At 44.8% G+C, this 13,536-nt stretch overlaps 1 protein-coding gene across 1 annotated transcript; it reads right to left on the bottom strand.

The window, feature by feature from the left end:
• Nucleotides 1-9,091: 9,091 nt before the first annotated feature.
• LOC136456122 (rust resistance kinase Lr10-like) lies at nt 9,092-13,536 on the bottom strand. Its single transcript, XM_066455908.1, has 3 exons — nt 12,588-13,536; nt 10,584-10,607; nt 9,092-10,408 (listed from the first exon to the last, which is right to left on the bottom strand). The coding sequence occupies exons 1-3, from the start codon at nt 13,384-13,386 to the stop codon at nt 9,360-9,362; spliced, it is 1,872 nt and encodes a 623-aa protein (XP_066312005.1). The 5' UTR covers nt 13,387-13,536; the 3' UTR covers nt 9,092-9,359.

Here is a 13,536-nt window from a genome sequence, read left to right as displayed (position 1 = left end):
CTACCCTTCCATGTAGTAGCAACACGTAGTGCCAGATAGGAAAAGAAAAACTGAACATGTTGTCAAATAAAGAAAGCATAAATATCACAAATATATTTGTGAATTAAAACATGGCATTTTGATAATTGAAGAGTGCAAACAAAATAATCAATAATTTCAAATACTAAGCTAAGAACATGTACAAAAAATAATAAATAAATTTCAGGCACAAGCTTACATCGTAGATCGTACTGAATTAGGAGTAACTTGGAAAGAGCCTATTCTGCTTTCCCGCCGGCGTGACGCCCAAACACTGTCGTCGTCACGGCCGGTCGGCGTGCTAACTCCATAGAGGTGCTGTGCTGCGTCGTCTGCGTGCGTGTACACCGGCCAGCGCGCTGCTGGGACCATAGCTTCCCGGCCGGATGCTCCCGCACGGCGGTGAGCTCTTCGCCATGCCGGAGGGGTGGGTGCAGATAACCACCATCGGTGGGTACGCCTTCATGCTGCAAATCTTCGTCATCGGCGTGAAGACGGACCTGGGCATGATCGTCAAGTCCGGCAAGAAGGTCGTGGCCATCGCCTTCTTCGTCACCATCACGCCGCACCTGGCCATGTACGCTGCCGGCGCCGCGCTCAAGCCGCGCGTGCCGATGGTGTGGAAGGCCACCTTCATGCTCACCAACCTCAACATGCGGTGGTCGCTCTCGTGTTAGCAACCTGTAGCTGGATTGTAGAGAATAGAGGGGAATTAGAAGAACAGCAGTAGGAGCTCAGGGATTTGGGAGGAAGATGAATAGTGGAGAGAGAGAGGAAGGAAACCTGCTTGTATTCTGTTGTTTGATGATCTTTCCAGCTGGTGCTCTGCGCTCTTGTAGGTGACGGCCTGTGGTCCAGGCCAATGCTTGACATCCAGGCCACTTGATAAGGTCTACCACTTGAACTGTATTACCAATGAAAGATGGCCAGGGTGTTGGCCTAAGTTGAACTCCATTGCCCTACGTCCCAAACTGCTCCGGTGGCGACCATGGTTGCCTATGCGGCACTGCATCCCAGCTACGACAGGATGGAGGCGAGAAACAGCTCTGTATGCTCTTGTCAACCAAGGATTGAGCTGAGGGCACACAGTCAGTACATAGCATGTTTGACATATGCATGGGAGGTGGCCACAATATCTCTAAAATATGCTTAGCCATTTCCTCAGACACCTCAGGGGCCTCTTGAATGACAGAGACAGGCCCAAACGCAGCAACTCCATTGGAGTGAGGAGAGTAGACGATAGTGTTGTACCTTCTCGGCATCAAACACCACTTGCGCTTGAATGGAGATGGAAGCAGGCCTAAATGTAGTTGGCATGGTGGGGTCGATGCAGGTGGCGACACGGACGGAGAGCTCGGACGGGAACGCATTGGCGTACTCGAAGGAGATGGTCTCGCCGCCGAGCAATGGCTGACCGTCGTTGTGGAGGCAGTCGTCATGGCCCTTGTAGACGGCGATGTCCTCCGCGGCTGCGCACCCCTCGTCCATCCGGCTTTGCCGTATTGGGCCTCCTGCTCCTCCACCGCCTCCAGCGACTCCTGGCGAGCAGAGGATCTGGCGGGGTAGTGGCGCTGGCATGGGCACGGGCACGGGCAGGGCGCCGCGTCGGACCTCCAGCGGGCGTGGGCACCCCACGTCCACCGCTGCGCGATCTGCAACCGTCAGCCGCGGCCGCCCGCATCCTCCGCGTGAGGGCACGCGTGGGGCCGTGCGTGGCCGGCCCTAGCCGCCGCTGGCCGATCCCTCCGCCTCTTCCTGCGTGACACGACGCGTGCGAGTAACCAAGGGGCAGGGGTATTTTGGTCTCCCTCGAAATGAACTGACAAGTTGAACACGGTCAACTAACATATGCTTGGTAGAAATGGACGACAGTGCCATTTATAGAAGAAAATTTCAAGTTTGTGCTAGTTAAGAAAGTTCAAATTTTCTAGTGCCAAATATGAAAGACCGATTTGTTTCAGTGCCAAATATATAATTCTCCCTAGTAGATAAGGTGAGCAGAGCATTAGCTTGTGAAACCTGAAATAGGCTGTTATGTGTGTTAATCATTTTTATGATGTCCAATCAGTTTTATGGTACACAGTTTTCTGATTCCTGAAAATGTTTGTGAGAAAACATGTATAACTTAAGATGGAGATTGGCAATTGTTATAGTTATGCTGGGATATAATAATTTTCCTGAAAGCAAGATGTCAAGACATGCGTTTCTGGACTGCTAATACTGCAAATGTATTTGCCTGAGATTGGGATGGATACTGGGAAATGCACTGTGAACCAGCAACATAGTGTAGGAGCACTGTTGGTGCATGGCTGAATTATGAACATGACAGCTTCATCCATGCCATGGAGACCGGAGAGGTGTCCAAGCCATATTTGATTCTTATGGTAAAGCTTGAATGTATCTTTTTGTGGTTGACTTCGATCAATGTTGGACTGAGCCAGTAAATTGTCGTCCACGTACCAACTAGATCCACAGAAATATAATATAAATAGAAGCAATGTTACTAAAAGGATACATGATTAGATCTTAAATGGTCAGCCAGAGTTACTTCATTTTCCTATTCATGCATGTTATGTTCTGAGTTCTGACACTTAAAACAGCTGCAACTCAGTCTGTCAGTCCGGGCACTTGCTTGTTCTGCTGGGTAGGAGTTTTATGGGCGTTAGTGGAAAACTAGAAACAAGATGGTGGAGAACAAGCTGGTGGGAGAAGGTGACAGTGGAAGGTGGCGCTCAAGGAGAAGGAATCAAACAGGTGGATAGGATCCTAACGGTGTTGGGGACAGTTAGCTGTGGTCCCTTTTGAGATGTTAGTTACTCTACTTTGTTTCCACGGTGGTGGATGGGTGTGCTTCGTAGAGGACTAGAGATTACTTTTAAGTAGACTTTGCTTTTAATCTAGTTGAGGTAGGAGTCGAGTCCACAAGGCTGGTGCCGTTTTGCTTCATTGTGAGAAGCCATAAACTCCAGTACTATGTTATAACCTTTCGATAGAAGTCTTTGTCTAATGAAAAAAATACCGTGATTACCTGGGCCAAAGTCTTCATTCCACTTGTAATTGGAAGAACTGTACCACTAAATAAAAACGACTGATTGTTACGAGGAATCACATCGGACAGAACGGTGACAATGCAAAATTTCAGTCCACCAACAATAAGACTGAGTTAATTAATTATTGGTGGCACTGCTGTTAATTTTTCTATGTAGTTTATGTATGGACACAAACCTAGCAAATACAACTCAGATTCTTTGGTAGGCAAATGCAAATCCGTTGTCAGATTTTCTAATCAGTCTGAATTCTTCGGCCGGCACAACTGCAATCTTTGATGTGCTCTGCAAGGACTGGATCTTTCTTTGTTACTGGGCTGGCTCATTTTTAGCCCAAGCGGCCAAGCCCAATCCACTTTGGTAGAACGGGAGCCCCAATACCCACATCTTCTACCCACCGACTGGTCCTCAGGGGGACATTTAACTTTTTACCATAATTTTTCAACAGCGGTGCTCGCCCAACCATACATTTTTACCACTTTTGTTGTCGTGGCGCTTCAGGACAGCGTGCCACGTTGGATCCGCGCGCGCGAAGGGGGCAAAATGACCTTGCCTGCCCCTGCCCCCATCCTCTTAGCTATACGGGCCGGTCTGAGGTGCTCCAGCTGGCCCATTTGCCCTCCCTCCTGTCTCCTTCTTCTTCTTCCCTTGGCTCCGGACACACTCGCCGCCGTCCGCCACCGCATTCCCTCCCTCCGTACTCCACCGCACATGTCTCACTACGCCGAGTCCTCTGGAGGTGGACGTGCCAGGAGCAGGCTGCAAGGGGGCTGGAGCACCCGCATCCACTCCATCGACTTCGATCCAGTCGGTGAGCTAAGCGGCTTTCCACTGATCGTTTGCCCGGAATGTGGGTTGGCTAGGGTGGATGAGGGGCGGACGAAGACGGAGGGTGAAAACCAGGGGCGACTGTATTTCAAGTGTGCAAGGAACACGGTGAGTATCTAGTCGGTGTGCTTTGTTCTCGAAATCTGAGCTAGGGTTCTTACTACCAGTTTCGTTTATGCAGTATCCGAAGCTTTGTGGCTACTATCGTTTTGAGAAGCAGTACTTTCAGAAGCTAAAGGACGATGGCGTCATAGTTGTTCGGCCGTCGAACTAGGCACAGATGTTGGACGAAGAAGTTGATTCTGTGGATTACACAAATGTCGACAAGCCGAGGCAAGCACTGGAGCATCCCCTAGAGCAGAAGCTGGACAATGTGATCTGGAAGATTAACTTATTCATTTTGTGTATTGTTTGTGTAGTGTTTGGATGTGTAATGATGTATTTTGCAATGAAGTAACATGTTGTACTCAAAATGGTTGCTTTCCATGTTGGATCTGTATGTTTGAACAATGAAATGAAATAAGCCTACTTTTGTGTGAGCAATGTTCCAATTTTTATGTGTATGAACAATGGGGGGACTGAAACACAGATGATAATGAATGGAGCATAGGCAGCAAATGCACAGATCACAAACTCATCAAGTGATAGAAACAAACTGATCAAGTGATAGAAACAAACTGCTCAGTTAAGCATTGCATTACATGACTGGTTTTGTTCTGGCCACTTGCACAGTTTGACATCCATACACAAGGATGTATTGTGGCCTCATCCATTACATGTTTTTCATCACAGTTTTCAAAAGAAAAGACTAAACAAGTTTAGGACAGCATGGGCCAAAATAAGAGACATTTTGAATTGAAGCTTTGTCTCATTTCTTCTTCCCCTTGGTTCCTGCTGTCTTCTTTGTTGGAGTCTTCTTGATCTTGGTAGCTAGTTGCTTCCTCCTAGGTGTCATCTTCCTTGTAGCAACAACTTCTTCTGGCTAGTTCACAACTTGCAATTCAACATCAGGGACATTTCTGGCTGCTTCTTTGGCTGCTGCAGCTTCAGTTGCTGCAGCTGCTTCAGCTGCTACTGTAGCCTTATCTACAGCTAGCTGAGCTGCTTTGGTTGCTCTGTTAGCTGCTTCTCTAGCTGCTGCTAGTCTTGTTCTTGGTGAAGATTGAACACTTGAGCCCTCCCCATCTCCTTGGTCCTTCTTTCCCTTCTTTGGCCTTCCAGGTTTTGCTGCTGTCTTCTTTGTCCTCTTCCTGGCATAAAACAAAACAGATGAAGGTACATTATATAAGTATTGGTAAGAATGATAGAGAACCTAGGTTTAGAATTAACCTTTTCCTTGTGCATGTAAGTGAGCATCTCCAGCTCCCACTCCTATGTCCAAATTCCCCACAATCTTTGCATTTTGCCTGCCTAGTTCTCCTCCCACTAGTTTCAAATAGTCCAAGGAACCTTTTCTTCCTCTCCCTGCCTGGCCCCTTTTTTGTCTTGGTTAGTGGTGCAAGACACTTGAAACCCTTATCAACTTCTGGCCATTGGTTTCTGTCAGCGATGTGAGGGATTGTACCATGGTATGTTGCTCGAAATTTCTCAACAGAGTAGTACTGGTGAACAAACAAGCCCATTTGTGGCTGCCTTTGGCTGGTGATGACAGCTAGGGTATGTGGGCATGGCTTCCCAGTGAGCTGCCACTCCCTACAAGTACATGCATGCTCTTGTAGATAAACAACATGCCTCCTAACCTCTTGATCCTTGTATATTTCTGTGACTTCTGCTTCATGTGGATGACCCTTCTTTGCTTTGAGGTGTCCTAGACCACTGGACGCTGCATTTGGCTGGTGTATGACAGTAGGCAAGATGTCAGGACCCAAAGCAACAGAGATTCTTCTTCTCTTAGCAAACAAAGTCAATGTCTTCTCCCTAATAGCATCAGCCAAGCAATGTACAGGGAGATCCTTGCAGTCTCTGATCTAGGCATTCCAAGACTCAGCTAAATTGTTGTTGATGTAATCACATTTGATCTCTGTACTAAACTTGCTTCTGGCCCAAAGTAGGTTATGATGCTCATTGAGCCACTTGACAATACCTGGGCTAGCTTGAACAACCTTGTCAAAAAAGAACTTGTATTTGTTTGGAGTGTAAGCCCTTGCTGCTGGCCACATATTCTTGGCATACACCTCTCCAGTATAATACTTCTTCAAATTCTCCATCAAGTGTCTAAAACACTCCCTCTTCTCACAATGAGGCCAAACCTGAGCTACTGCTGCCTCAAGACCCTTACAAGCATCAGTGCAAACAGCTAAATTTTCCATAGGGCCAATTGATTTGCTAAGCTGCTGCATAAACCAGATCAAGTTCTCTTTGGTCTCTGACTCAAAGAATCCAAAAGCCAATGGATACATCTAGTTGTGGCCATCCAATGCCTGAGCTGAGGACAGCTGCCCATTCCAGAGCCCATTTAAATGGGTAGAATCTATACTAATGTAAGGCCTGCACCCATTTCTAAAACCATCTATGGCAGCCTTGAAACAGCAGAAAAATCTTGTAAAATAAACCTTTCCATCAACTTCCTCACTGTCTACCTCAACAATACTACCAGGTGATCTCAATTCTACATCTGCCTTAAACCTATACAACCAATCAAATGAATCAGCTAGCTTACCAAAAAGCTTGTCAGTAGCTCTCTTTCTTCCATATACAACAGTCTGGTAGTTGATATCAATGCCATACTTTTCATCTAGCTCTTCCTTCAATGCTGTTGGGCCCATGTTTGGCATCCTCCTCAAATATGGTAATGCCCTTTCTGCCACCCAAGCCTGTGAGGCCATAGCACCAGGCACCTTATTCCTTCCAGAACATGTATGCACACCTTCATTTATTTGCACCTGCACCAAAACAAAACATTTTAGCACCTCAAAATCCAACATAAAAAGAATTCAGAAATTTAGTTTGAACAATGAAAATGCAAATTTAGTACCCTGACACTCCCACCATGCTGAGTTCTAGCTCTAATTATCCAAGGACATCCCAGAGAAGCACAATTTCCCCTAAACCTTTCAGTATCTGAATGAGCAGTAGCAAGTTCAAAATCTTTGACTATTGCATGTTGTCTTACTACTAGCCTAAAATCATCCATGGATGGAAAAAAAAACCCAACAGACAAATCTAGATTTTCTCTGTCCCAGTCAAACATTGGTTCTTGATCATCATGGTCATCAACTGGAACAGCTGCCTCATCCATATCAGCCTGCATCTCAGCTGTCATGGCAGGGATAGGAATAGCTTCCCTTGCTGCTTCATCAGCTCTCTCATCTGCTGCTGCAAAACCCATAGCCTCATAAACTTTATCCTCATCTATTGCTGCCTTGGCGTCTCCATCCTCATTTGCTTCTTCTTCAACAATCAACTGAGCCCAATCTACTGGTTGTGCTTGTTCAGGTGGCATAGAAGGAGGAGGACTGCTGCAAGTGTCACCAGTGCCTTCAACATTATCAGGTACAACACTACCTTGTGTTATATCAGGAGCAGCACTGCCTTGACCATTACCATGAGTAGCACTGCCTTGACCATTACCAGTACCACCACTGCTGCCTTGACCATTAACACCAGCATGACTACTTCCAGCATTACAAGGAACACCACTGCCAGCAGAAGTTACACCAGAGACAAACCTAACACCAGAGCAAGTATTCACTGATTTATCATCTTTATTGACAACATCCACTGCAAGCACAGCTTCTTTTTCATTCCATCTAGAAAGTATAAGCTGCTGAAAATGTTCATCCCTCCGTATTTTCCATTGAGAGGGACTGTCCAGCTCAACCACCCAAACTGCCAATGTCTATGAAGGTCCCCAGATTATCTTTGTTTCCATTTCAGCATGAAACTTAGCAAGAGTATAATGATCATTCCTATCAAGCCAGATTTCATGTTCTTGCTCAGCCATGGCCACTAGCCCGTACTCATCCTCAGCAATCCACTTAGAGACCTTTACAACTAATCTAAACGCATTACCAGGATCAATTCTTGCACAAAAACAGATGTTAGGGACAACCTACTACACAAAAACTGTAGTCCCATCCCATCAAAGTGAAGAGAAAACGACCTAGAAGATTAGGGTTCTTACCAAACAGGGCAACCACTCCTCGAATTCCAGTCCATTGCGTCTACGTTTCCCTCTACTACATGAACTGTCAAAGGAAAAAGAGCAGGTCCAACATCATTCTCAAACACCCTAACCCGAACCTCGAATCATACCAGTGCAAACCAAAAAACGGGAATGAGAGTGTCGGTCCGGACGGGACATACCTTTTTTTCAGTAAGCCTTCAGGTGAGTGCGGTGGAGGACGGAGGGAGGGAATGCGGCGGCGGTGACGGACGGCGGCGGCGGCGGCGAGTGTGTCCGGAGCCCCAAGGGAAGAAGAAGAAGGAGACAGGAGGGAGGGCAAATGGGCCGGCTGGAGCACCTCAGACCGGCCCGTATAGCTAAGAGGATGGGGGCAGGGGCAGGCGAGGTCATTTTGCCCCCTTCGCGCGCACGGATCCGACGTGGCACGCTGTCCTGGAGCGCCACGACAGCAAAAGTGGTAAAAATGTATGGTTGGGCGAGCACCGCGGCTGAAAAATTATGCGAACTCGGCAAGATGAGATCTGGAGAGTGGCTGTCCGTTATAATGATAAAAAGTTAAATATCCCGTGCTCAGGCAGCGGCCGCCGTCGAGCAGCGATCTAATCATGCAGTCAACCAATGCTGAAACTCACCAAGCTTTCAATAGGAAATTTCATGTACTTCTTGCGCGGTTGCGCCTTTGTCGCCTCCATGCCATTCTACACCGTGATGCCCTGGCTCGCTCACTGGTCTCTTTGCTCCTGCAACGGACGCTAGCGGCAGCTTAGTGATTCGAGATCCAGAATCATCCATGGCAATGGCAAAGGTAACGAGTTACTATTACCTTTTTCCTTTTGTCTTGTTATTGCTTTGCAAAATCTCAAGTAATAGATGTGCTCAGACCCATGCCCACCCATGACCCATCCATTAGCATCGTAGATCATTAGGAATTTTTGTCCAGCTTATTTTGAATTTTTATCTCAACTTATTTTGATTTTTTGTCTCGTTGAGTTGGAAAAATAATATGTACTACAGAAAGGGCAGAATAGGATGGAACTAAATCATGGCAAGATCATTAGGAATTGAAGCAACAGGACTCTTTAAACTATTACACACAAGCCAAGTCCGCTTTAAATTTGATGCGTTGCAGATAAGTAGCACTACATGGTGACAAGCCGACAAGTTACTATTAATTCATCAGATACAGATATGGTGGAAAAACTCACATACATTTTCATGCAGGCACTATGGACTACTCTACAACACAGCAGGAGCTAAGTTTGTCTTGAATATTCAGTACATAATGACGATGTATTCTCCAATATATTTTTTATGACACTGGATGACTTTCAGAATTCAGATTAGACGAAAGGCTTTGGGGGCATCTGCAGATTCTCCAACCTCCCTGTTAACATGTTCACCACTTTTGTCATTGAGGGTCGATTTTTTGGGTTCCACTGAATGCACCATAGGGCCACCATGGCTAGCTGTCTCACCTTTTCTTTCTCTCCTCCAGTCATTTCCCTAGAAAGTACCAAGTCCTGCCCAGTGATTACTCTCTCAAAGATCCACTCTGGGAGGTAAACTTCATTTTGGCTATCAACGCTTGGGTCTGAGTTCCTCCTTCCACTTACCATTTCTAACACCAGCATGCCAAAACTGTAAACATCCGACTTGTAGGATACCCCACCAAAATTCCGAGAGTACAACTCTGGTGCAATATATCCCATAGTGCCTCTTGCTGCTGTCAAGGTAACGATGCTTTGATCTCTTGCACACAGTTTTGCTAGGCCAAAGTCTGAGATCTTTGGATTGAAGTTAAAGTCTAGCAAGATGTTGTGAGGTTTTATGTCAAAGTGGAGGATGCGTTTATTGCATCCTTGATGTAGGTATTCCATTCCTCGAGCAATACCTAAAGCAATATCTATCATTTTCTTTGGCACTAGTAGTTCCTGGGAAATACTAGAATCACGTGAGAATATATATTTTTCCAGTGACTCATTAGGCATGTATTCATAAATAAGGGCACGCCTTGTTCCTTCAGAGCAAAAACCCAGGAGACGCACAATATTTGCATGGTGGATTAGTCCTATGGTTGCAACTTCATTGATGAATTCTTCTCCCTCTCCTGTAGAGTTCTCTAGCATTTTGACTGCCACAGGCACTCCATTTGGTAGCTTGCCTTTGTATACACTCCCAAATCCACCCTGGCCTACTTTTTCCTTAAATCGCCTTGTTATCTTCTTAACTTCAGAGAAACTGTACCTTGTGGGTTTTGATGTGCCATATGTCTTGAGAAACATTTCGACCTTCAAGTGTATCTCCTCATTATATCTTGTCTTAAGTGAAAGATAGAGTCCAGTGGCCACAATCGACAGAAGAACCACTATTGTGGCAACCGATGATGTAGCTGGCAAGCAGAGAACAGGAAATCATTAACTGTGTCTCGATAGGAAGGCACCACTTGGTGTTGTTAATGGTTCTGGGATAATGTTAAGAGCCATAGTTGAGAAAGATAAGAATTTGTGTGTAATGAATATCCCTTTTTATTTTGGATAAAAGGAATGTTTGATTAGCAGCAGTACCTGCAATTACCTTGACATGTGAACCTGCGAACAGCAAACAAGAAAAATAAGTCTCTATCGATGGTTTAGTATGAAATGATGATTTGTTGAGAAAGAAAAGGTAAGATCCAATATTTTAGTACAATTAGCTGCATGATGTGACCCCGCGTACAGCGTGTACAATAAAAGTTCTGTTTTTTTTAAGAATCAACATACTGTATTTGCATGGATATATTGTAAAAGAGTAATGCTCCTTACATGTTTCTAAGCATGTTTGATCACAAGCAAGGCTCCTTAAGAGAAAATGCAAATATCAGAGGCAAGTTTGTGGTGCCATCTCTGGTGATTAACCAGGTTGTACCGTTTTGCCCCAGCCAACTGTAAGCTGCATCCAGCATGCAATCTCTCTTCAGAACTACCTGGTTTGCTACAGACAACCAATTTCACATTGGTTCTTTATTCATTTGCTTTATGCAGTGTTTGTTCTTTTCTGCTATTATCCCTTCCATTGCCCACCTTATAGGCAGTTATTATCTTGCTAGCATACCACTTTGTGCTTTCGTTGCATTCACTTTCAGCAGTATTACACATCAATTTGTTTTCTCAAGTGTTTCTGTCTATTTTCTTTCTTCAGACAAATTACCCCTGCAAATTCATCTCCCTTTTTCAGGAGCACACATCATTGAAATTTGCAGCTATTTTGGTTGCAGCCTCTACTAGACTACTACTGCTGCTCTTGGATGATGCAAATATATAATCTCAATGTCAAGATGATAAAGCAAAGGTGATAGACCCAAACAATCCTAGCTCAGTTGCCAAGTAACATGTGTTCTGAACTCCCAGCCTAGATAAATTCCATTTATCTGGTAATTTCAATAGTATATGTTGTATTGGAGGTGTTGCTTTGCTTTTATTTTATCTCAGTTATGCATTTTTTTTATCCTTATGAAAATGCTCAACAATAGTACAGTAAATTTTGCATGTAAAAGTTTTTGCCACCAATTGTATATGAAAGCAATGATAGGAGCTCTGCCTTTCAATTATGAAGAAAGCAAATAGAGTTAATTACAAGAGTGTCAAAGGGGCACCTGATAGGCTCCCCAGCCTGCCAGTACACAAGAGAAGAGATAGAGTGCCAAGAAGCAGAAATGGTAAGGCCTTTACAAAGTCCAAGCAAATGCTATCCTTCTCAATGCTAAATCCTCTCAGACTTTATTAGTAACCTGTTGCTCCGTTTGGAGCTCATTGTTAAAAATTCTTATGTTTCACTCTTTCCAGACGTTCCACCAAGTGTTACAAGTGCGTTTTTGGTCTTTGGGTATGGTCCTCACCATAGCTTACCACCATTTAGCTATGGTGTCAAAATTTTAGTGTAAAATCTGTTGGGCTGCACTGAATTGCTCCCAGTCCGAAAAACCTTCCGCACTTCTTGAGCTTACGGGCAGTGCAAGGGAAGATGAGGCGATCATGTGAATTGCCATTATTCTCTATTCTAGTCATCTAATTTTGAAACTGCATTGTCATAATTATCACATAGTTACAAGTGTGTTCTGTATTTATTTTACATTCTGCTTTACCAATTTAATTCCTTATTTGTTTCCCTTTCCATTAATTAATTATTTGAAACATCGTTATATGGGTATTTTTGGCAGTAGTGCCGAACGTACTACATGTAGTGAAGGGTTAGGGTGTTAAAATGCTTGTAAAAATGGGTCTGACTACTTGTATATGAAGTGCATGTTTATAATTTATCTCTTTTGTGATTTTGATTAGATTGGTTGGCATTAGTTTGCTTGGGTGAGGCTCCCCAACAAATGAGCTGCAGTACTACTCTGTAAAATAAGCTGACAATTATCTACGAAACATCAAAGAATTGCATAGTAGCATTTGAATGGACGTAAATGAATAATGTAAGGAGTTGTAATGTAAGAAACGATAGGACTATGTGGTGCTCCTTAAAAAAAAAAAGAAAAAAAAAAGATTGAACCATGTGGCTGTATGGTTTTGTCCAATTAGAGATAATACCGTGATTCATGCAGAAGGTTTGATTCCTGTCTGGTCTGAACCCACAGGGTTGCCCACCTTGTTCACACAGTGTGCAGTTTAGGATGCCACTGCCATCAACACTTCTATTATAATAATACCAATCGATCGTTCTCGACCCTGAGAAATTCAGTATTGTTTCTGCTTGCTCCTTGAATGTTGAATCGTCATTGTGAGTGTCCATCATCAGAAAGTAGGTATCAGGCACAACCTTGCAATCTAATGGAAGCACAGACATGGGTGCACAACCATCCACCAAATAGGAGAAGTGGGATGCGCTGCCAAGGCACGAGATTGGTCCGAAGATGTAATTAGCAGCAAGATTACTTGGTGTGAACTCTCTTAAGCAGCTTACTATCGTTGCATATCCACGATCGCATAGCAGTGAGCAGGGGTCCGGGTCACATTTGATAATGCTGCGAGGTAGGGACGCCGACATGAGCTTCTGCTTGCAGGAGGAAGACGAGTCTTCCACACGCGGGGCGATCGTGAGGGTAGCACTCTTGTAGTCTATGGCTGTCACTTTGTACTGGATAACGGCTGCTGGGAGAACCAGAATGGTGTCGTCGCCGGAGCATCCTAGCTTCATACACGGTGCTCCGCATAATGATGAGGTATTGCTGGATTCGAGCCGGAAAGGGTACCTGATCTCCGGACCATGTTTGCTGCACCGAGATGGTGGGCAGTTGCTGAAGAAGTCCGCATCAGCCCAAGCCATGGCCCCGTACACTCCATCTATGAGAAGACACAACAGCAGGGCTATTACATGAAATTCAGTCATCTCTCTCTTTTTGTTTGTTTCTTTTTTCAGCAGAGCTATGAAACAAGAGCATGCGGAAGAGGATCGGAGGAAGTTGTGGAGTAGTGGTTATGTCGATATGGAGTGGAGGACGTCCAACTCAAACTCATAACTGTAGTAACTGAGAGAAGG

This window comes from Miscanthus floridulus, chromosome 6 (genome assembly GCF_019320115.1).
Source record: "Miscanthus floridulus cultivar M001 chromosome 6, ASM1932011v1, whole genome shotgun sequence".
NCBI lineage: Eukaryota > Viridiplantae > Streptophyta > Magnoliopsida > Poales > Poaceae > Miscanthus > Miscanthus floridulus.
The sequence above is the reverse complement of the archived record's forward strand: the minus strand, read 5'-3'. Positions and strand labels throughout refer to the sequence as shown.

Excerpts from the sequence above, each read along its gene's own strand:
- LOC136456122 (XM_066455908.1), bottom strand. The coding sequence starts at position 13,386 with ATGACTGAATTTCATGTAATAGCCCTGCTGTTGTGTCTTCTCATAGAT. Across the intron at positions 10,608-12,587 it reads AACCTTCTGCATGAATCACG|GTTCACATGTCAAGGTAATT; the intron begins GTATTATCTCTA and ends TGCTGTTCGCAG. Across the intron at positions 10,409-10,583 it reads ACATGTCAAGGTAATTGCAG|CTACATCATCGGTTGCCACA; the intron begins GTACTGCTGCTA and ends TCTGCTTGCCAG.